The sequence below is a fragment of the Marmota monax genome, unplaced genomic scaffold, assembly GCF_021218885.2.
Source record: "Marmota monax isolate L192 unplaced genomic scaffold, Marmota_monax_Labrador192_F-V1.1 WCK01_AAM20220418_F8-fsc00022, whole genome shotgun sequence".
Lineage (NCBI taxonomy): Eukaryota > Metazoa > Chordata > Mammalia > Rodentia > Sciuridae > Marmota > Marmota monax.
Window position 1 is genome coordinate 24684479 of NW_026695215.1, and position 23608 is coordinate 24708086.

Here is a 23608-nt window from a genome sequence, read left to right on the forward strand (position 1 = left end):
TTGATTTTTTTTACTTTTAATAGAGGCAAATTCTGAATGAGAAGAAGTTTTAGGAATGCCATAACCAGTCTATTTTACACATATTTCCTTTTATGCATGTATAGGAATGATAGATGATAATATACATCTAAAAGAAATTTCAATTACTATAAAATAAAAAAAATGCTATTAAAAGGAGAGTTGGTATCAAAATTTAATGGAAGCATGTGTTTTTCTTCCTCTTTATATCATACAACTGAGGACCATCTCAGTTTCAAGGAAATAATGTAGCATTCCCAAGAGGGCAATACTGGATTCTCCAATTGAGTATGAGTCACAGGAGAAAGGTGGAGCTTTCTCTGCCATTGAGAGTGAAAGGTAGCAGAATACAACAGTTACTAATAGGGCATTATGTAAAAATGTGGATGTGTAACCGATGTGATTCTGCAATCTGTATTTGGGGTAAAAATGGGAGTTCATAACCCATTTGAATCTAATGTATGAAATATGATATGTCAAGAGCTTTGTAATGTTTTGAACAACCAATAAAAAATATAAAAAATAAATTTTAAAAAAAAGAGTGAATGTTCAAGACATTATCACTGAAGTGGTGCTGGGACATTCTTGGAATACAAGAGACATTTTAAATTGTGGAGTGGTTGGGATTGGTTTCAGTGGTTGGGATTCTGTCAGCTTCCTAGAAAGAACAGGCTCAGCTCCCATTCTGTGGAATCTTCTAGAGGGCAGTGTTATGTTTTAGATGAATGTCCCTCAAAGGTTCGTGAGATAGAGGCTTATTCCCCAGGGTGGGGATATTAGGAGCTGCAATGTATCTGTAGAAGGTAGAGACTAGTGAGAGGTCCCTAGGTCACTGAGGGTGTGCCTTCAAAGGAGATTGTGGCATTGGTCCTTTCTTGGATCTCTTGCTTCCTGTCTTATGATATAAGCATTTTTGCTCCACCATATACTTCCCATGATGTGCTATCCTTGCTAGAGTCCCAAAGCAATGGAACCACTTGACCTTGAACTGGAAACTTCAGAATCATAAATCTTTGCTCTTGGTAAGTTAATTACCTCAGATATTTCATTACAGTAATGGAAAGCAGACAAAGAGAAAGGCTTCTCACATATAATGCTACTAACATTTGGGGCTGAGTTACTTCTTATTGGTGTGTGGGAGGGGGGCTCTGTCCTGTGAACTGTAGGATGTTTAGCATCATCCTTAACCTCTATCTATTTGATGGTAATAGCACTCCTAAGTTGTGATAATTTTAAAATGTTTCCAGACATTTCCAGATGTCTCCTGGGACCAAGTAACCAACTCACATTTTGAGAACTATATCTCTAAGAGAAGGTTTTTCTCAAATCATTTGTGGTAGAGGACAGGTATTTTATTTCTAATTCTTGGAAGACTGATATTTTTGCTCTAATTCCTTTTCAATGAGACCAGTCCATTGATCAATGCACTTGTAGGCTACAGCAACCCATGTCAAATTGTTTTAAAAGTTTCTAGATGCTTATCCTGAGTTTCTGTATTTATTTCTTCACAGATCAATTTGTGGGATGGTACCCATTCAATGGGCAACACTATAGAAAACTGACTTAAAGTCATGCTACTCAAAGTGTGGTCCTTGAACCGGCAGCATTGACATCACTCAGGCATCTCTGCCAGTGATGAAGAATCTCAAGCTCCATAGTTTGAATCAGAACTTGCATTTTTAACAGAATTTCTGTGTGATTTGTATGTTTAGACTTTGAGAGGAGCACTTGACTGTGCCATCTTTACTTCCCCTCACAGGACGCCAGGGTGTGCCAAAGTTGTAAATAAAACAGGTATAGCAAGTGGAACTTTTATTTAAATGCCCACACTAGAGACCATCTAAGAACTGCTGGAACTCCTTCAAGTTGAGCAAGTATGACTCAGGAAACCTCTCATCATTCAGTGCTTTCTACTGGTCTGATTTTGGCTAAGAGACACTCTATTGTGGAAAAGTTCTCACCATTGCATTACCAGAGTCATCAACAGAATATAAGCAGGATATGACCCACTCCTGCCCCCATCTCATCATCTAATTCATATATATATGGATTAGCTGTAGACAGAAGGATACCATTAAGTTATCAATACTAGGAACAAATACTAGCTTATTAAAACAAAGGGAAACAACCAAACCATGACTTACGTCTGACCGAGTACACAAATGGCTTTAAGAACTTCACCACATAATTCAGATCTGGTTTATGCATTCTCCCAAGCTGTATCAGATGGTGATCCAGTGGGTAGCTGGCTAATTCTTCTATGTTGTCCTTATGCGCAGGGCCCAGAGAAACCACAAATATGACATAGCCTTGACACTTGGCTCTCAAAGCCATCTTCTTCACATACTCCTTTCTCTCACGATTTTCTCCAGCCGAGATCACAAAGATGACCTTGTGTTTGCGTGAGTTGGGTGTTCCTGGGAAGAGATTTTCCGTGGCCCATTGTAGGGTATGACCAAGGGTGGCCTCCCCATTTAGCTGTTGGAGGGAAGTCTGGATGTGGCTCTTTATTAGGAATTGGTTGTCATAAGTTGTAAACTCAAACTCTACTTTTATTGTCCCCATTTTTCTTCTGGAACCATCCCAAGGAGAATAGCTCAACAAGGCAATCCTGTCCCCAGAGTCTGAGACTGAAGGGTTGGAAGCAATGTCAAAGTTGTCGATGGCTGAGCTCAACAAGGTTTTCACAGCCTTAAAGTCGTCATTTGCTATATGTTGAGAGTTGTCTAAGAGGAAGGCTACATCCATGTAGGAATTTCCAGATAAGAAAATCTCTTCAGCACAAGTATTTGGAAAGCATTTATCTGAAAACACACAGAGAGATGCATCATTGATTGGATGTTGGTACAAGATACTTGTTTGAGATCTTTGTCAAGGAATTCAGTGACTAATTACCAAGAGTTAATCATCTGACCCATACATCTTCAATTTCACATCATTTAAACTAATGAGGAGTTGTCAACATCCAATGTTTCTGTGGCCACTAGCAGGCAACTTGGGGTCTGTGTTGAAAGCAGATTTAGGTAGCAACTTGAAGTTCACAATCCTGTCTAAACTTATTTAGGAAATATTTTAATCATCTAGAGGCTTTGGATTAATAACTACCAAATTGTCTCCCAGAAGGGCTACATCAATTGGGATAATTTTCTAAACCAACTTTCACATTCTCTGGAAACTCCAAACACTACAGGGATTGAAATCCTGACATATGATGTTTTCAAAAATTGAAAATAGACCCTATAATCAAAAAATAGAAATCTGACATAACCATATTCAGTAACCCACCCAGAAGTCATTTAAGCTTTCGGCACAGTAGATTCTTTTCATTGGTCTTACCATAGCAAAGTGTGCAGAGACGCAGCCTTTCCAACGGTTCATAGTCCCCATCGGGAGGAACTGGAATCACCTGAAATGTCCCTGTGTTGTCAAACTGCATAGAAAAAGAAATAAATGCTTGTTTACCCATTTTTTAAAATCATTACAAGGAACCATTATGTACTCACTTTGAAAAACACCCAATTAATCACTATCACCTTGCATTATAATCCTTTGCTTTATTCAGTACATCTTCACATGCCCGAACATGCATGCTCATCTCCCTTTTATCCTAAACATAACCCCTCAAAAGCATGCACAGAACAGGTATCAACATCCTTATTTTATGATAAAGAAAAGCCTCCACAAGATAACCTGACCAGATTTAGGTTCATCAGCGCAGGGGGAAATCTAAATCTCTTACTCCCGTACCTTCTGATTACACACCAGCTTCTGAAATTGGGTTCTCCAGAAATCTCACATTCACAAGTTTTCTTTGGCTTCTCTAAATAGTGATGCCAACTATTCCTACTCCACTCTATCTAGAATATGTCAAGTGGAACTTTTCAATCACAGATTCCAATTAAAAGTCTATTTCAAGGCAATAGACAGAAGACACTGTTTTCTTAATATTCTCGGTCGTACACTGATTTCATCTGTTTCTTGATTAATGTTTTTGTCTTTATGCTCACTGAAATGGGCAATATAGAGCATTCATTCAATCATTCAGTGAGTCAATATGTGTTGGGGGGGGGGCATTTACTTTGTGTGAGGCCCCAAGAAAGAAAAATACTTTTATCACAATGGAAGTAATCCATCACTTCCAGGTGGTAATGAGGGTATCTCTCAATCCACACAGATGTTTGTTCTTGTTTTCTTTGTCCCTCAGAAAATTAAAGGGTCAGAAAAGCCATATCTTTTCTTTACATAAAATTCTGAGCCTTACAACATTTTTATAAGTTTCTGGCCTTACAGTTAGAAAGTATTTACTACCTTCCTACTCTCTACTTTTATGAAATTGGATCTTGGGGGCGTTATTTTGAATTTGGCCCCATTGGTCCCACATGCAAAGACTAAATGCCAACTTTGTAAACTAAGGAAATGTATTGGGGTGAGCCAAATGCTTATTGAATGCCTACAATGTTATAGGAACATTGGCTGGGGATATAGAAATTCCAGATGAAACCTCCACTCCACATTCTACTAAGGGGAGTAACATTACCTCATATGCTGGGAGGTAATAATATTTATAGAAAAAAAAAGCAGAGTAATAGGGATGAGAGATGTTGAAGTGACATTTAAATATAATTCACTAGGAAAGTGACATTTAGGTAAATTTCAAAGGCGGTGAAGCAGTCATATCCAGGAGAAGAGAATTTGGGACACATAAAACAGTCCTAGGAAGGCTTCTGGGAAGCAGGGAGTGTGCCTGGCTCCCTTGAAGTCAGTGCCAAGGACTATGTCAGGGATGGAGAAAGTGAGAGCAAGAAAAGGAGAAAGTGAAGTCAGAAAGATTAGAAGAGGGCCCGGGGGCAGACCACTTAGAGTTCAAAATGCTGGTCCTTGTAGAGGTCTCAGCTTTAACTCAGAAATGAAGAGACACTGGGATATTTTGAGCAAAGGAACCATCTAGTGTCTTGGGTTTAACAGGATTGTTCTGGCTGCTGTATTGAGACAGATTGTGGCAGAGCAAAACTAGGTGGGAAGACAGTAATGAAAAAGTGATTGCAAAGTCCAGGCAAGAGATGATGGGTGTTTGCATCAAGGTATCGAAAGTGTAGGTACTAGGAAGTGGCAGGAATCTGAATATATAGCTTCATTAATAATATTAATCCTAGTACTCACACAATTACTTAATACTGGTATTTATATGAGTACTAAATACTAGGTATTTACTAATGAATACCAATATATTTAAGTGTATGTGCATATATACACTTTAATATAGGCACACACACCATACATATGTACATATATTTATATATATATACACACACACATTTACATATACTAAAATTAAGGATTTTAATATATACATATGCTAAAATTAAGGATGTTGGATAAGGATGTAAGAAAAGATGAGGTGTTATAGATAGCTGAAAGTAAAAGAATGGAATTTTTTTTTTAATTGAGATGCTGAATATGGAGCAAGTATTGGGGGCAAATTCAGTTTCATGTTGGACTCGGTAAGTTTAAAATATCCACTAGGCATGCAAGTGCTGAGAAGGCTGCTGTATATGTCAATCTAGAGTTCAGGATCATAGTGTGGATGGGAAATATGAATTTCTACTATTGAGGGTATTTAAAGCCATGAGTGTGGGTGACTTCAAGAGACCAAGAGAAGATAGGAAAGAGGGCTGAGGAATCAACTTTGGGAACTCCGACATTTCAAAGTCAGGAAAATGAAAAGGTGTCAGAAAACTAGACCAAGAAGGGGAAACTAACGAGGTATGAGAAAAACCAGGAAAATGAATGGGAGAAAAATGTTTCCAAGAAGAGAAGGGTGGGATGAACAATGATGTCACGTACTGCTAATAAGTCAATGAGCTGCAGACTTGGAACCAGCCTCTGGGTGCAGGAACAGAGAGATCACAGTTGGCTTTGACAAGAGCAGTTTTGGGAGAGTAGTAGGGATGAAAACACTACTAGGCTTAAGTTCAAGAGAGAATGCAAGGAGAAGCACTGGAGACAGCAAATGTAGACAATGTTTTCTGTCCTAAAAAAGTTGCTACATGGGGAGCCAGGAAATAGAATAGTAACTGCAGTGAGAAGTTGGGCCAACAAAGTTAAGTTTTTTTTTTCTTCTCATTAGAATGATAGGGACATGTTGATGTCTATTAGACGGGGAATCTCTTCCAGCAATAACAAACACTTATACTTTAGGGGAATGTGAGTCCCTAAAAACTCTGATCATTTTTTTTCCAACTTCGTAAGATGAAAAAATCACAGGCTAATTTAAACAAATACATATTCCATAGGGAAAATAAGATTTATAAAGATTTAATCTACTAAAACTTTAATCATTTATTTTTAGAATTTTCTAGAACATCAGTGGGACATTGCAAGTCTAAATTCCATTTAGAGTATGGAGATTTAAAAAAAAAAAGGCAAGGCGAAGTATTTTAGAATAGAATTGTCAAAAGAAATAACATAAAACACAAGCGATACAAGAAATGTGAGGTGGTAGTTCTGCCGGACAATGAAAATAGCCAATAAGCTTATGAAAAAATGTTTGATGTGGGCTGGGGTTGTGGTTAGCGGTAGAGCGCTCGCCTAGCACGGGCGAGGACCTGGGTTCGACCCTCAGCACCACATAAAAATAAGTAAATAAAATAAAGGTATGGTGTCCAACTACAACTAAAAAATAAATATTAAAAAAATGTTTAATGTCACACCCAAAAATCTCGATCAAAGCAACAACAATGAGGTACTTGTTGTAACCTATTATATTGCCAACAATATTTTTAAAGCCTGTTAGATAAAATCCAATGTTGCTAAGTATATGGGAAAACAGACACCTTTAGACAGAAGGGTAACAGTTCAACACCTTCAGAATGGAGTTAGAGAGGAATTGATGAAGAGGGTGGAGAGGAGAAGTGAGGGCAGAGGCTAAGGGGGTATCTTGAATGGAGAAGAGTGGAGAGGCAGGGATGTTCATGCCATCACTGAAGGGAGTCTTGCTCAAGCATGACACATAGACAGAATTCACATGTGAAGTTATTATCCGGTAAGAACAGAGTGATAAGAAAGAGCTTCCTGGGTCAGTTACTGTAGATACTGTGAATTACAATTGACTGCTAACAAGAACGGTGGAGTCTCTTTTCTGCCAGGGATTCCATAGGGTTTGGGCTTGGTCCTATCAGAGGAGAAGATTAATTTTGAGGTTTATCTTCAGATTTCTCTTTTTCTAGAATGTGATGCAGCTCTAAAAGCAGAACTGTCACTTGTTTCCCTCTGGAAGAAAAATAAGGGCAGCAGGAAAACTGAAAAACCTAGGACCTCAAATTCCAATAATCCTTTTTGTCAGAATCTGTTGTGACTCTTTCTGGGGCTCTGATTTTCAGAAAATTCCTGGGTGTGTTAGGAGATTGATTCTCTCCCTGTCACAGAGAACTGCCTGTCTTTTCACAGTGGAAGTGTGTATGTGTGTGTATTTAAACAACATAATGGTTTCATCCAGCTCCAGAAGCAGGGACTCCATGGATAATCTGAATACATTTAAATGTCACTGGTCCTTAGATGGAGTTGTCACTGGACCTTAGTTTTTAGGGGGAAGTAGAAGGAGGCATTAATCCCTCCAAAGTCTGTTGATACAAAAGTGACAGAAACTCTTTGGGGGAAAAATGGTTCACATATATCAAATGTTTTGAACCATTTTAGGGGATCAAAAACCTAACTGTTTAATATAAGATACTGTGAGCAGATGACAAATCTGAGAAACACCAGGCCTGCAGATGGCTACAGAGCGACATGTTCATGGCCCTTTATTTCAGACAGAGCTCAATTTGATTCTTGATTTAGCGCCTCAGCAGCTGGACAGAAGTAGATAAGTTCCCAGAACACTCTGAGCCTGCACTTTCTTATTTTTAACATGGAACGAACAACTGCATTCACTTCTGAGTTGTGAGAATACATGAATATGTATGAATATGTATGTGAAGTTCTAGGGCCAGTACCTCGGCATGCAGCAGGAGCTGAGCAAAGGTGGCTGCACTGTTCTTAACTATTGTGATTATCACATTTTGGATCTCATGGACACTGTTGACAAAACAGCTTCAAAAGGTGCAAAGGGGATCAAGAGGCCAGACATCTCCCCTGACCCCCACCACTTCCATCCTGCTGTTCCATACCCCTACCTTAAAAATAAAGATGTCACCAAGGGAATTTCTTACCCCAAAAGCTTCATCCAGGAAAACTCTTTCATTGAAAGCAAAGACTGCCGGACTGATATCCAGGGCACTGAACTCCATGGTCGCTGTGAGGATGGATGACCTGCTGACGGCTTGACCGTTGCTAAAAAACACAGCAACTCTCCTCACATTGGCTCCTGGGTACGTACGCTTGAAAACATGGCGGGCCACAAACCTCATGGCATTACCAATGTCCCGAGCCTCTGTAGGGACTTGGTATTTTATTTGGGAAAGAAGCCGGAGGAGCTGCTTCTTGGTGCGGTAGTCAGACGAACGGATGAGATAGTTGGTGTCTGAGTCGTAGGAAACCACAACAATCCTTGCTCCCACAGGACAATTATTTTCCCTGATATGAAGGTCGTTGACAATGGAAGTGATGATGCCCTTTATTTCATTAAACCTTTGTTCAGTGACACCAGAGGATTGGTCCAGGGCAAACACCAGCTCTGTGGGATATGCTGGACACTTTTCTACAAAAATGAGAAGCACAGGTATTTTGTTATTTCACTGGATTAAAGTCTTTCCCATGCTCTTTACCCCAGGGAAGCTGGTACACACAGGTGAAGCAAGAACTTCAACCAGCTCTAGATGTGGGGGTGTTCACATGAAAAAATAAGGAACATGCTTTGTCAACTTGAAGATGTTATACAAGTAATATTTGGCTATGTATTGCTTAGACTTCACAGCTTACTATCAGTGTGTACTTTAAGAGGAAATGGGGGGGAGTCTGTTCTGTGTCCTGGTTGCAGTAGTGGTTATATAAATCTATGCAGGTGTTAAAACTGCACACACACCAAAAAGTGAATTTTACTGTACACATACATGAAAAAAGAGGAAATTATAGTTTGTTGGGGATTTTGCAGATGTCCTTTCCTTTAAAAATAATCTTCAAAATTACTTAAAAATGAAGTCACTTGGCAGATTTTTATCCACTTAAGCAACAAATATTTATTAACTGCCTACCACTCAAAATGCAGTGTGAGACATCTACTCTGCAACACGTGCACACAGGAGCTAAACACAGCTGTGCCCTCAAGGACTGTGGACTGGAAAGGATCCTCATACAGTAAAGCATAGAGTGATGTCTTAATGGGAGTTCAGAGGACAGAGGCTGTTCCTCAAGAAGGGTATATTAGGGGCTTTGTGGAAGATGGTTTTTGAATGAAGGACTGAGTGATAGTACAAAAGGACAGCTTAGGCCAACACAGGTTGGCAATGAGCTATTACAAAAATGGAACTGTGTGAAATTCCCAACTCAGTACTAATAGACATAAGATGACTGAACTTTAGGAATTTCCTAGAGAATCTTCCATATGCATCAAACCTAATTTTTAGATGTTCTTGTTACAGTCTGAACACAGGAAGAGAAAAAAGATTACACAAAAAATAATCAACTTTATCTACTTAGGCTTTTTTTCCAATCTGGTTAATCCCCAAAGCACATTTAACTCAAAGTATTCTGCGTCTCAACCACTGTTCTCTTTTTCTTTCTTTCTTTGTGATGCTGGGGATTGAACCCAGGGTGTTGTGCATGTGAGGCAAGCACTCTACCAACTGAGCTATAACCCCAGCCCTCAACCACTATTCTTGATGACATAATAGAAAAGTATTAATTTAGAGATATGTTTTGAATCAAGGAATTTTACTATAGAGAATTTTTAAAATATGAAAACTGATGTTGAACAACAGAATAAGAAATGGAAGTATTCCTTATTTCTTAACTCTATGCTAAAAATGATTGGCCAAGTGGTTGAAAAGCATTTCTAAAACTGACATATTTGCAGGGTCTCCTAGAAGATGGAATTGATATCTATTTGTATTCTCCCCCTCCTCCCACTACCAAGTATAGTACCTGACTCAAGGGACAATCGGGTCACACATAACATTGACACGTTTAATCATAATCCATGAATTTTGATTGAGCATTTATCACGTGCAAGGTAATTTTTTGCACAATTAAAGTGAAAGGTTCCAGACTGTGGGATGATCTAAGATCCTGAGGGTCTACTTTAGCAGGCCTCCAGGAGACCAGGAGGTCTTAAAGTTGAGATAGCTGGCTTCAATGGCCATGTCATCCAAGGGATCTAAGGAGTCATGCAACACCAACTGCACTCTAGGCCTTAGATACACCATCCACAGGCACAGTAAGGTTTACAAGTGGTGGGCACTTGCTGAGATCACAGGTGCTAATGTGGGTCATAGGGAGGAAAGGTCACATTGCAGTTCTAAGATGGTGACAATATCAATAGGGACAGTAGCAGACAGAGCAGTGGAGGGTGCATCAGTCAGAACCCTGTTCCCTGGATCTCCCAGCAACCAGGATCTATTCTATTAAGAGGCTGAGTTGAAAAATGTGACAGGACCTAGAAAAGACAATACTATGGAGGGGTTGGGTTAAGGCACCTCAAGGTACAATTGGGTCACGCATGACAATGACAGTTACAGCCTTAAGAAAACAAGAAAAGCATCCGCATTAGAAGGAAGAAGTCCATTTTCCAACGGAGGTAAGGGTTTCTTTCAAATTGGTCTCATCCAGACACAATAATTATTTCATCAAGAAATAGTATGGTACCCACAATAAAAAATTAAAAAAAAAAAAAAAAAAAAAGAAATAGTATGGTAAGAACACTCACCTTTCCAACAAGCTATATATATTAGAGAGAGAGAGAGAGAGAGAGAGAGAGAGAGAAATAGTCTGTTAAATTTTTGGAACACAGACCAAAAATAATCCAAAACAATATTCAACAATGTTTTAAGATTTTCTTTGACTCTAATTGGAAATGAGACTAATTTCTGCACTACAGGAAGCCAAATTTAAAGGATTGAGAAAGATATCCACAGAATTTTGTTAATTTGTGAACCTTCCTGACATTTTCCCCCTACAAGTTATGGACAGATGACCTGAGCAGAATTTGGGGTGAAATGGAAACACTGATCACTTGTCTTAGAATAGATGAGGCTCTGATTAAATGACAAGATAGCTGAAATTCAATTTGTTTTGTCTCTCTTCTTACAGCCTTCAGAGAGTCATTCAGCAACATAAGACTGAAATATGGGGTCTTTGTTTTCTTCCCAGATGAACTCTTTGGGAACCTCTATTTTCTTGTAGGACGATGAGGGGATTTTCAAATGAACTTTGTCTCGGATTAAAAATATAGCTCCTCTGTTCGAGTGATCTCCACATCCAGAGAGAAGAAAGGGGGGCGGGTGGGAAACCCAAGGGTTTCTTTCAGTAAAACAGCATCTGGTGTCTCAAATTGATTTACTCTGTAAACTTGAGCCACATGAGGGCAATATGGGTAAATCTTTAAGAAACCACAGTCCTGAAAATTTCCATGTTCAGTTTATTCAATTCTTAGGAAGCAATGAGTCCCACTAATCTAATAAAAGAGTTAATATATTAATAAAATATATATAAAAGTGACAGACTGGTGTTTTCTGCCCAGGTATCCCAGCACCAGATCCGCTCTCACCAACACTATTGTGTTTGTCTTAGTCCTATGGCCACTGAGATGCTGATGGTCATCATCAGTTTCCATAACCCACATCTCCTCTGCATCACAAAGTCTAAATCAGATCCTTTTGTCTGACAGAGAACTTTCATGTACTAACTTCAAACCCAGCTGCAAGGCTACCGGCAAATGGATCTAGACTCCCCTAATGGGACTGAATCTATCAAACCTGGTTGACTCTGGGAGAAATTACTTTTCCTCTATCTGTCTAAGAATTTATTTATTTAAATTTCCTAAACATCTTCTACTTCTATGTCTCACTTCAAAGAACAGACCATTTGGGCAGTGCTGTTTTATTGTTGGCTGACCTCTTTCTCTCCCCATTGCCCCCAGACTTCTGGATCTATTTTCTGTCTCAGGGGAGGGTCCCAGCCATCAGATCAGCATCTGGCCCTTATCCCAGGTGGCAGAGAGCTTCGACAAGACCAGAGAGCAAAGGATATTAGACCACGCATCCAACCTGTCATGGTGATGTCATCTACAAAACCCTAAAGGCTTGTCCCTCCAAGTCTTATCTCCATTCTGCATTCTGGAATCCCAGCCTAGTCCAATCAGGACCCAATGTGGTTAAAGAACCTACCTGCTTTTCCTCAACCCTCTAATTACTGGCTGACTCCTTTCATCTAGTGTTGGAAAACTTCTCCCTTCAAAGTCCAAACCCTCCAACAACTAGTCTTCACCTCCCTGACACTTTCCACCTATCCTGGGTCTTCCTTGGGAAGATATCTGATTTCACTGAGAAGACTGGCAACGCCTGGAGGGAGCTTGATCATCACACTTCTTCCCCCTACAGTGGCTCTTTCCTTCCCTCCCTGTGGTCCCAGGCTCTAGTTCTCACCTCCATCCACCAGAATTTGAGTGATGTCAAGGTCTAAATAACTAAGTAATTAACCCTAAACCCCTACGTTCATTCCCTTAATACAGTGCCCTCTCAATCCTTTTGCACATAATTGTTATATTACTAATGTGAGCAAATACATACACCTTTTGAGTTGGTCTCTAATTGTTTCCCATATGCATATCTTCTCTTCTTGTATGTATCTCCCCTCAGGAGCTCACACATTTTTACTTATACCCTTTTTTCCTCCCACCTTTGATGTGAGATATCCCCACAGTAGGCACTTGAGGAATTCCTGCTACAGAGGCTTCTCCATCAGTGAATTCAGCCTTCTGATTCCACAGACCTGTGCTAAGTGGGGTTTAATCCCAAGTGCCCAGAACCACTGACACACTTCTTCATGACACGTAAATACTCACGACTGTGGTCCCGCATGAACTTGATCAGATCACATTGCTGTAAATTTTTACAGAGAGAGAGGGAGAGAGAGAGAGAAAATAAACATAAATACAGTTGACTGCCTGGTGATTGTATTTATTGCCTGGTAAACTGGTTAGAATTTTCTTTCTTTCTTTTCCTTTTTTTCCCCATGATCAAGGAGATACGTACAGAATATACAGGCTGCCCTGCCACACCTTTAGGACCCTAGGAAAACAAAAACAGAGCAAGTTATTGGCTTGTGAACTAGAGTCTTTAGTAATAAGAAAACAAAACCTTTCTTAAACAGCACAGCTGACAGAAAGCAGTTAAAGTACTCCCTTTGGTGGGTTCATTACAAGGCACTTTCCCCACTCACATCAAAGCTGCAAACTTTTTAAATTTCAGTGTAGATTAGGTAATCTAATGTCTACCCAAAATGAACTGAATTATTTCTAGGGTGGTAAGAAGAAGCAAAAGCATTTCCTAAAGATATTTGTATGAAAGATGCAACACTTAAGGCATTTCTCGTAAGAATGCATAAAACAGTAAAGAGCAGACTTCACAAAGGGTGGTGCTAAGAAGGAATATGGTTATGTTACAAATTAGGGATTTTAAAAATGCAACCTCAACATATGTGAAAGAACCAAAGACAACTGCATAGCAAAGTGAAAATAAGAGCTCAAGTAAGAGCTTACACACTAAGCTCTAAATGCCAAGAGGTCATGGAGCAAAGCAATAAACCAATTGGGTGAGATAAATCAAGGAAGGTTTCTAGAAAGAAGTTAATCCTACTTCTCAGCATCTTGAGCTTTTCTTTTTTACTCTTCTTATTTCCTTTTATGGGGATTAGGTTTCTTATTAGTAGTGGTTCGTAATATATTTTCATGTGTAGATCCCTTTAAGCAACTAATGAATGCTAGTATGCTCATTTCAGAAAAATGCTATTATGTGCTCACACTTGTACAGTTTTATGGACTCCTGCCTCCCAGAAGCCTATTCATGGATGTCAGTGCAAGAATCTCTGTCCTCAATGACAACTGGTTCTCTACATCCATCCAACCATCCATGCATGCATATATGCATCCAATAACCAGGTAAATGTTTGCCAAAAGCTGAGGTAGCCCGTGGTGTGCTTCTGGTGTTGATCAGAATCGTGTGGTATCCACGATTCTATTCATAGGAGCATGTTATCTTCCTGATGCAAATCACTAAAAGGTAGAGTCTCAACCATCCTTTTTCAAGTTATGGCAGAAAACAGAAAAGAATACTTGACACCTTAAGCAGACAGAATCACAGTTTCTGGCTAATAAATGGAGGAGGAGGCCCACATTTTACAGAGAATCACACCTGTGAAGAGTGTGTCCTGAAAGAGTAAGCTTAATAATAACTTTGAGAAAGTTCTTAACCAAATCTGAGGATCAAAGGCCTGAGATCAAGAAGCCACATTACAGTCCAGATCCGTCAGGCCAAGTGCAAGACCAGGAAGATGGGGGTGGGGGGCCCAAATGACAGTCCCAGAATCTGGAAAGATCAATCCAGAGCAGACAATACTGGCACAGAGACTTGATGATCACCCACATGACTAAGAATATTCACCCATTCCTTGATGCAAAAGAAAGAAAAAATTATATAATCAGTTTATCACAAGACCAATCCTTTTTTTTCCATTATACAATCCAAAGTTCAAGAACCCCTTGATGTATAAAGCAAGAGAAGCAATTTATCCATTTCTTACACAATGCTGCCTGGGGCTCCTCTACAAACCACGGGTGCTGCAATATTTAGTTCTTATCTGACTGTGCCTGTGATGGGAGAGAGCTGTAACTAAATCATTACAACCACCTGAAAGGAACTAAAGTCGAGATTATGGACATTTGGTCAGTGGGAGATGTACCTGACTGCCTGGGAATGCTTCCAGAGGTGACATTTCTCTTGTAATAGAATCAGAGTGAGAAGTTGCAGTTCTATTTCCAGCTTTCTCTAAAGTCTTAATTTTGAGGATAGGGAGGCAAAAATCATGGTTTTGGCAAACTTTATCAACTATCTCACATGATGGACATTTTGCTAGGATACCTTTGTAAAGTTCATGCAATCCCCTTTCTTTTTTAAAGCCTTCAGTAATAAATCACAATAACACCTAATATTTGCACTTTAAAGGTTGCAGAGTGTTTGCATTTGATTATCTGATCCTCACAGCTACTTTCTGAGGTGGTCAGGAGAGGATATGTCATTCCCATTTTAGAAATAAACTGGGAGACCTAGTGACTATTTCAAGGGCATACTTGCTAGTAAGAAGCAGAATCTGGAGTCAAACCTAATGCTTCTGACTATAAGTTCTGTGCCCTTTCTATGGAATCTACCAGAAACCAGCACATACTATTTAGTTCTCATGCAAATACTCACTCTCCGTCCTGACAGGCCTCGGGATCCTGGAAGTCCACGTTCCCCTTTCTGGCCTACAGTGAACTGCAGATAGGAACATACAGTAGAGTCAACATTTTTCTATTCATGGGGGGCTACCTCAGTTTTAATCAAAGTTTATAATTTTTTAAAGATTATTTTTAAAAGAGAGCAGCTGCTAATATAAGACAGATCAATTGTTTACTTGTAATATAAGCTCTGCATTCTTAATCATTGGTAAGCATCCATTTTACCTCTTAGCCCTTCATTCAGTGATACACTGTGCTTTGGCACCAGCTGTGCATTGAAATCTAAATTAGTCATAAACTGGAATTGGTACTAACAGAAAAAGCAAATATACTGGGGTGCACAGAGATCTAGTTTTTTAAAAAGCTTCTCATCTGTAAAACATAAATAAGAAGCAGGACATGAGTGCCCACTGAAATGTATCCAGCCAGATGGAAAGTTTATGTTGAATTACATCTCTTTCACACTGAGGGGGACCATTGATAGCTGCATTCAAACTTTAAAATGAAAAGGATGCTTGTCTCAGCATTTTGGAGTTAAATGATCATAAAAGTCTAGTCCATATTTTGCTAATTATAAGATCTTAGTATTCTTATTCGAAACAAATTCCCCCACCCTTCTTATGGGTAGAAGAATCATCAGAAAACCCTCAGGGACCCTGAGGGAAGATGTCAGTTTCATTTCCATTTACAGTGTTTTAATATTCTGGGATTACATGTGCCTTGGAAAAGACTGAAAGGCACTGATATTTCTGCAACAGCCAGTCATCAATTTGTAAATCTCTACGGTAGTTCATATTCATGGAACCATAGACATTTAGAACTGAAAGTGACGTTGGATGTCACTAAGTTTAGTTCTTAGGTTGTAGAAATAGAGGCCCTGAAAAGGTGTACGGAAGGTCACATAGCTAGGTAGTGGCATTTTAGATGCCCCTGGGATGGAGCTACAATTCACATTTAATATTACAACATGAAAGCAGAGTCTGCCAAAGAAACATTTACTATTTCTGAAATGCCAGGTCACTTACTGATAGTCCCCTAAACCCTTTGGGTCCAGGGTCCCCAGGAATTCCAGGATCACCAACAATACCCTGAAGATTCAGAGAAAAAAATCAAGATGTTAACATATGTGCTATAAGAGAATAAAAAAAAATTGTCTCCAAACCAAAACTGAATTGCTCTTATAAGAATTATACTATAGCTCAGTTGGTAGAGTGCTTGCTTCGCATGCACAAGGCCCTGGGTTCAATCCCCAGTATCAAAAAAAAAAAAAAAAAAAAAAATATATATATATATATATATATATATATATATATATATATATACACACACACACACACACACACACATAGGCCAATACAACATTAAATGTCATCTTTTCCTGTCATTTGGAACTGTCATTATGTCCATTTAGATATTCCCTAAATTATTTTAATATTCAAATAATACAAATATTTGCATATAAATACCAACTCAGTGACTTTCAGTTACTAAAACTATCCAAAGAAGATGCTTAAAAACCATGGAAAATATAGAAAGTACTGACTATATAAAATACAAAATAATTAATTATTTCCTAAATTCATGAATTATTTTTAAAAGTTGAAGGTTAAAAAATTTTTCTGACTTTGGTGAGAAACTAATTTTAACAGTTATTTATCAATATGCTTATTTCACTTATGTCAGTAAATTTATATATGCTAATTTTCTCCCTTTATCAGTAAATTAGAAAACAGATCCTTTATAAGGAGAACTCTTATCCTAATAGCTATTCATATAGTCTCTTCTTGTGTCCTTTTTTTTCCTTTTTAATTTGGAATTGTCTTTTTTTATTCACTAGTACATTTTTAATTATACAGATAATGGGTTTCATTGTGGCTTAACCATACATGCACATAACATACTTTGAACATCTCCACCCCCTCTCCTCCAATTCCCTTCATCTCCCTTGAATCCTTTTCTGCCTAAAGAAAGAATATTTTGGTAAATCATCAGTTAAAAATGCTTTTTAAGAGAATCCAAAAACTGGCTGCTTTCCTATAGGGGATTTGATTAGACATATTCTATTTTTTAACCTATATCTTGCATTTTGATCTGAGCACCAACTATTTGGAAAACACGGTTCTGAACACTTTTTTTTGAAATAGAAAATCTTAATACAGAATCACTGTGCATTTTCATAAAATGTGAGCTACTTTGGATGAAATAGAAGACCCATCTTCAATCTAACAGTCAAGGAGGAATTCTAGAAGAGGTCTGATCAAGAAAGTAACATAACAAGCCAGGCACATGCCTGTAAACCCAGCACTACGAGAATCACAAGTTTAAAGTCAGCCTCAGCAACTTAGTGAAATCCTGTCTCAAAATAAAAAATAATAAAGGCTGAGGATGTGGCTCAGTAGTGGAGTGCCCCTGAGTTCAACCCCTGGTACCAATAAAAAAAGGAAAGAAAGAAAAAGAAAAGAAGCAGCAGAGTGAGGCTATGCTTTGGGGAAAATCCAGTGACTGTAGTATTTGGGACCAACAGAAGCAGGGAAAAGATCAAAACAAAAGATCAAAGATCAATGAGATGGTCTCTTAGAGTAGCTTTAATTTGCATTTCTCTGATTGCTATAGATGATGAGCAATTTTTCATATATTTGTTGATTGATTGTACATCCTCTTCTGATAAGTGTCTGTTCAGGTCCTTGGCCTGTTTATTGATTGGATTGTTTGTTTATTTGGTGCTTATCTTGTTGAGCTCTTTATATACTCTAGAGATTAGAGCTCTATCTGATGTGTGAGGGGTAAAAATTTGTTCCCAGGACATAGGCTCCCTATTAACCTCACATATTATTTCTTTGGCTGAGAAAAACCTTTTAGTTTGAATCCATCCCATGTGTTGATTCTTGGTTTTAATTCTTGTGCTATAGGCGTCTTATCAAGGAAGTTGGGGCCTAGCCCCACGTGATGGAGATTGGGGCCTACTTTTTCTTTTATTAGACGCAGAGTCTCTGGTTTGATTCCTAGCTCCTTGATCCATTTTGAGTTAACTTTTGTGCATGGCGAGAGAAAGGGATTCAGTTTCATTTTGTTGCATATGGATTTCCAGTTTTCCCAGGACCATTTGTTGAAGATGCTATCCTTCCTCCATTGCATGCTTTTGGCACCTTTGTCTAATATAAGGTAGTTGTAATTTTGTGGGTTAGATCTCTGTGTCCTCTATTCTAATCGTAATGCAAAAATAAATGAATAAATAAATTTTAAAAAAGATCGATGAGAAAACTATTGTCATCTTTCAGCCAAGAGGAAACAAAGGTTGCAATAATGAAGGACAAGTAGTAATAGCCAAGGTAGTGAATGAGATAACAAAGGCAGAGAAATCAAGAAAAGAAGGAAGAACTAAAGTACAAAGGATACCTGTAGGTGGAGTTTCAAGGTGTGGGACCTCAGGCAATGAAGGACAGGACTATCTTTTCCAATACAAAGATTCATAGGAGTCATAAAGCTCTGGGAGAAACAACTGCACTGCTCCCACCCAGCCCCCACCTTCCCATTACATTCAGACCTACAACCTTAACTCTCCAGAAGGTTAAGATCACGATAATTACAAAAGAAGTTCATGTGCGCAGTACCTTCTGCCCTATATCTCCAGGGAATCCTCTTGGACCCTGTAATTTTTCAGCAGAAAACAAATAAATCAGCATACCACTTCCTCCGTAGGGTTATTTCTTCTGTTATTATTTAGGCTTGATTTATCAATTTTTTAAAAAGAGTTGTTTTCCATACTTACCTTTACTCCTTTTTGTCCCTTATTACCATAACCTGGGACGCCATAATCTCCCTGTAAACACACCAAATCATTTCAGTTTCTCAGAGTTGAAAAAAACTAATTGTACCCGATACCAGTAGAGAAGCACTGTGGACCTCCAGGTGGAGGGGGCCTGCTTGGTGACCCTGAACCCTGGGAACATGTGTGTTGCTAGGTTTCCCTCAGTTCCTGAGGTATGCCCTGGTTCTTCTTCGGCCATCTCCACTCTAACCAGTGCAGGAAACAGAAGGATGGTTGTTCAGGACTCAGATCCAGTGGCCATTTCTTGATTGGAAACTTAGGAGTTGGTCCAATGAATATAGGTGAGGAATCACCCAAAGAATGATGCTAAATGGCAAATAGATATACAGGGAAAATGTGTTTATCCCCACTAGGAACCAAATAAACGCAATTGAACAGATAGCATTTGTGTCAATGGTAAAGATGGGAAAACAAAGTTAAATATCTATGTTGGTGTGAGGGCCTAAACCAAACACTCTCCTGCACTTGGACCTATGTATTGTTTGAATTTTCCTAATGGCATAGACAAGTAGAATTCAAAGCCTAATTAAACATGTACATACTCTTTGACCCAACTATACAAATTCTAGAAACTTCTATGTAGAAGATGGAGCAGGGATACGGCTCAGTGGTAGAGCACTTGCCTAGCAAGCACTAGACCCTGGGTTCGATCCCCAGCATGGCAAAAAAATAATAACACACACACACACACATTGCATTTGTCCAAATTTTTAGTTAGGTATAATAATATTCATTGGTGTGTTATTTAGGATAGTGAAAACCTGAAATAAAACTAAATTTCTAATAATAAGAGATTGGGCAAATAAACTAAGGTAGAATATTTGAAAAGTTAAGTGTCATTGAGAGAAAAATGTAGCAACTTGTCAAGACTAGGAAGGAATGCTCATGATACATTATTAAGAAGGGAAAATAAAGTGATTTTCTTTCTTCTTTTTTATTTTTATTTTTTGCTATTTCCAGAATATTAATAAAAATATCTCAAAATGATGAGATGGTAGATAATTTTTAATTTCATATCCTTTGCCCATTTTTAAGCTTGGTAAATTTCATTTCTTTTTTTCTTTTCTTTTTTTTTATTGGTTGTTCAAAACATTACAAAGCTCTTGACATATCATATTTCATACATTAGATTCAAGTGGGTTATGAACTCCCATGTTTACCCGAAATACAGATTGCAGAATCACATCGGTTACACATCCACATTTTTACATAATGCCCTATTAGTAACTGTTGTATTCTGCTACCTTTCCTATCCCCTACTATCCCCCCTCCCCTTTCTTTTCTTTTTTTTTCCTTTTTGAATATTCATGTTTTCAAATTAGATCATGAAAAGGCACTTTGAAGACTGAAGAAGCCAGACCATTTCTACAAGCATTCTGATTTATTTTTATGGATAAAAACTTCCATGAAGGAAGACTGGAAGCCTTTGTAGAGACAGTGGACTGTGGGACATGGCAACAGGCCAGGAACTTACTGTGTCCTTATATTCATTTCTCTGTGAGCTCCTAGCTCTGTGGTTATTTGTTAATTCCTTCCCCTCCCTCCCTCCCTCATACTCTCCTTTCTTTCCTTCCTTCCTATTTTCAAAAACACAATACATTATGATTTACTATAGTCATCATGATGTACAACACATCTCTTGAACTTATTCCTCCTGTCTGAAATGTGGTCTCCTTTGACCAACATCACCCCAGTCCCCGACCCCTCAGCCTCTGAGAACCATCAATTTACTCTGTCTCTGAGTTTGCCTTTTTTACATTTCACATATAAGTGAGATTGTGTGGTACAGTATTTTCCTTTCTATGCCTGGCTTATTTATTTCATTGCTCATAATGTCATCCAAGTTCATCCATGTTTTCATACACAAATGACAGGATTTCCTTCTTTTATTTAAAGTGGAATCGTGTGTGTGTGTGTGTGTGTGTGTGCAATGTTTCTTTATGCATTCACTTGGACATTTAGGTTGATTCTGCATCTAAGCTGTGGTCAATAATACACTTGGCAAATTTTCTACAATATGTACACATAATGTTTATAATAAAAATGTTCTTTTTTTAAAAAAGGAGTGAAATAATTGTCCTAATATTTGGTGTTCCAAGGGCTGAGATTTGGGTACAACCAGAGCCACTTAGGAGAGAGCATAAACCTGAAAAGGTGATGCTCTCTTTCTTGGCCCTACTCCCCTATCTCCTGTTGTTGCCCTAGAGTTTCACAAGGAGAGAAAGGGGAAGTTTTGTTGTTCAACAATATGTATCTACATGGCCATACTGGCTGCTAAAATACTGCAATGCCCTATTCTAATTCATTCATTATCCTCTATGCCTCCCCCTTGTTATTCTCCCTCACTTTAACAGATAGACCAGCCAGGGGTGGGGGGGGGTAGGATATTGGAGAAATGCCCCCACATCTTCCCAGATGCCTAAGTACCTTCCATACCACAGATGCTTGTGCCAATAGTGTCAGCCCCCTTCTCCTTACCTCAGAACTTAGCACTTGAAATTGGGAGGGGAAGGATTTCAAATTTCATACCTGTTTTCCCCGCTGTCCAGCTGGCCCCACTGGCCCTGGAACTCCAAGTTCTCCAGGTTCTCCCTAGTCAATGAGACAAGAAGAGCTTCAGATTAGTACAATCAAACCTAGCTCCCACCAAAGGATGTTCTGTCCTGGATGTGGGGACTCAAGGCTCCCAGTGAGGAGGGGGGGCCAGTGCTCAGCAGGGGGACATGTACAAGTAATGATCTTCCCAAAGGAAAGCAAAAAATATCAAGCACAGACCAGAGCTCGACTCAAGTTACTGCTTTCCCAGTGTTCATGAAAGAACTGAAGGAGAAGCAAAGAGTAGAAAATGAACTCCAGGGAAAGTTGATTTGTTTACTGAGGCATCTGCTCATCCAACAATTGCTTAATGTCCTGGAAAATAAACCACTGAACATGATAAATATGGTCCTGCCCTCACCAAGGGCAGGTTGTCTGGTTGAAAAGAGAATTGGGCTCTTAGTGGTTAAGCACTTCTGGGTTCAATACCTGGTGCCAAAAAAAAAAAAATGAAATACAAATCACAAGTTCTAGCACGTAGGTGGGCTATCAGGAAGAGGAACTCTTATATGCTGTTGGTGGGAGTGTAATTTAGCACAACCACTATGGAAATCAAAAGACTGGGAATGAAACCATCATATGACCCCTTGGTATTTACCCTAAAGAACTAAAGTGAGCATCCTATAGTGATACATGAATACCCGATGTTTATAGCAGGACAACTCACAATAGCCAAGTTAGGGAACCAGTCTAGGTGTCTGTCCACAGATGGATGGATAAAGAAAATGTGGTATATATACACACAATGGAGTTTCATTCTGTCATAAAGAATGAAATTCTGTCATTTTCAGAAAAATGGATGGAATTGGAGAGCATCGTGTTGAACTAAATAAGCCAGACTCAGATAGTAAAAGGTCAGAAGCTAGATAGAAAAAATCAAAGGTGGAGAGAGGCCAGGACAGACTCACCAGAGAAAGATGAGCAACAGCTTTCAACTAAACAGGGTAAATAGCAAGGGGTCTCGTAAGCTGCTCCCTCACCCCCTGAAGCTTTATTGAGGTAATTGACAAAACTGTGTAGGTTTAAGGTATATAATATGATGCTATGATACATACACATATTACAAAATTATGACCCACATCACATTAGTTAACACATCTACTGCCTCAGTTTATTACTGAGGAAGGATAGAGGAGATCAGGAAACTAGGTAGAAAGGAGACATAAAGAAAGAACAAGGAAATACAATTTTAATTTAAAGTACCACAAGCTATTCCAGGCTTTTTACTCCCAAATATCTGGGAAATCTTAAAGGTTCTAAGTTCACTCACCTGGGATAATTACTTTTCATGCTGTTAATTTGTGCACCAATAAATAGAGTAAGTTAATAGAGGATATTTTAAGAAACCAATAACATTGGGGGCCTGACAGCATTATCTACCCATCAGATAACAGAGACCACACCAACCTAAGGATCCTGCAAACGTCATCCTCACATACCTTCCCACACCCACACCTCACCAAGTTTCCTTTAAAAGAAGCACTAGAAAACCCCAAAAGCATCACCTCTTACTCTCAAGATGGTCTGCATTCTCCTTTGAGTGTCTACTATTGCTTTCCTAAATAAATCTCTGCACCTTTGCCCACAGATGCTGAAATTCTTTCCTTCACAGTCAAGCATCCCTCTAGTCCTGAGTTGAGTTCCCCTCTTCCAGTGACGTTACCACTCTTTCTTTTTTACCACTCTTTCTTAAATGTGAGAACATTGAAGATCTATTCTCTTAGCAAAATTTCAGTTATACA

The 23608-nt window shown here is 38.8% G+C and overlaps 1 protein-coding gene and 1 non-coding gene across 2 annotated transcripts in view; one reads left to right on the top strand and one right to left on the bottom strand.

The window, feature by feature from the left end:
- Col6a5 (collagen type VI alpha 5 chain) overlaps positions 1-23608 on the bottom strand; it is a 151854-nt gene that overhangs the window by 36920 nt on the left and 91326 nt on the right. The window contains exons 25-35 of the mRNA XM_046431946.2: positions 21801-21863; positions 19212-19262; positions 19054-19089; positions 16468-16530; positions 15417-15479; positions 13203-13238; positions 13013-13049; positions 10877-10888; positions 8226-8713; positions 3355-3448; positions 2163-2822 (exon numbers count right to left, since the gene is read on the bottom strand). Coding sequence (XP_046287902.1) covers positions 2163-2822; positions 3355-3448; positions 8226-8713; positions 10877-10888; positions 13013-13049; positions 13203-13238; positions 15417-15479; positions 16468-16530; positions 19054-19089; positions 19212-19262; positions 21801-21863 — 1603 coding nt within the window. The remainder of the gene's footprint in view (positions 1-2162; positions 2823-3354; positions 3449-8225; positions 8714-10876; positions 10889-13012; positions 13050-13202; positions 13239-15416; positions 15480-16467; positions 16531-19053; positions 19090-19211; positions 19263-21800; positions 21864-23608) is intronic.
- Positions 16636-16703, top strand: Trnaa-cgc (transfer RNA alanine (anticodon CGC)). The gene has a single exon. It is a non-coding gene; the product is annotated as a tRNA-Ala (tRNA).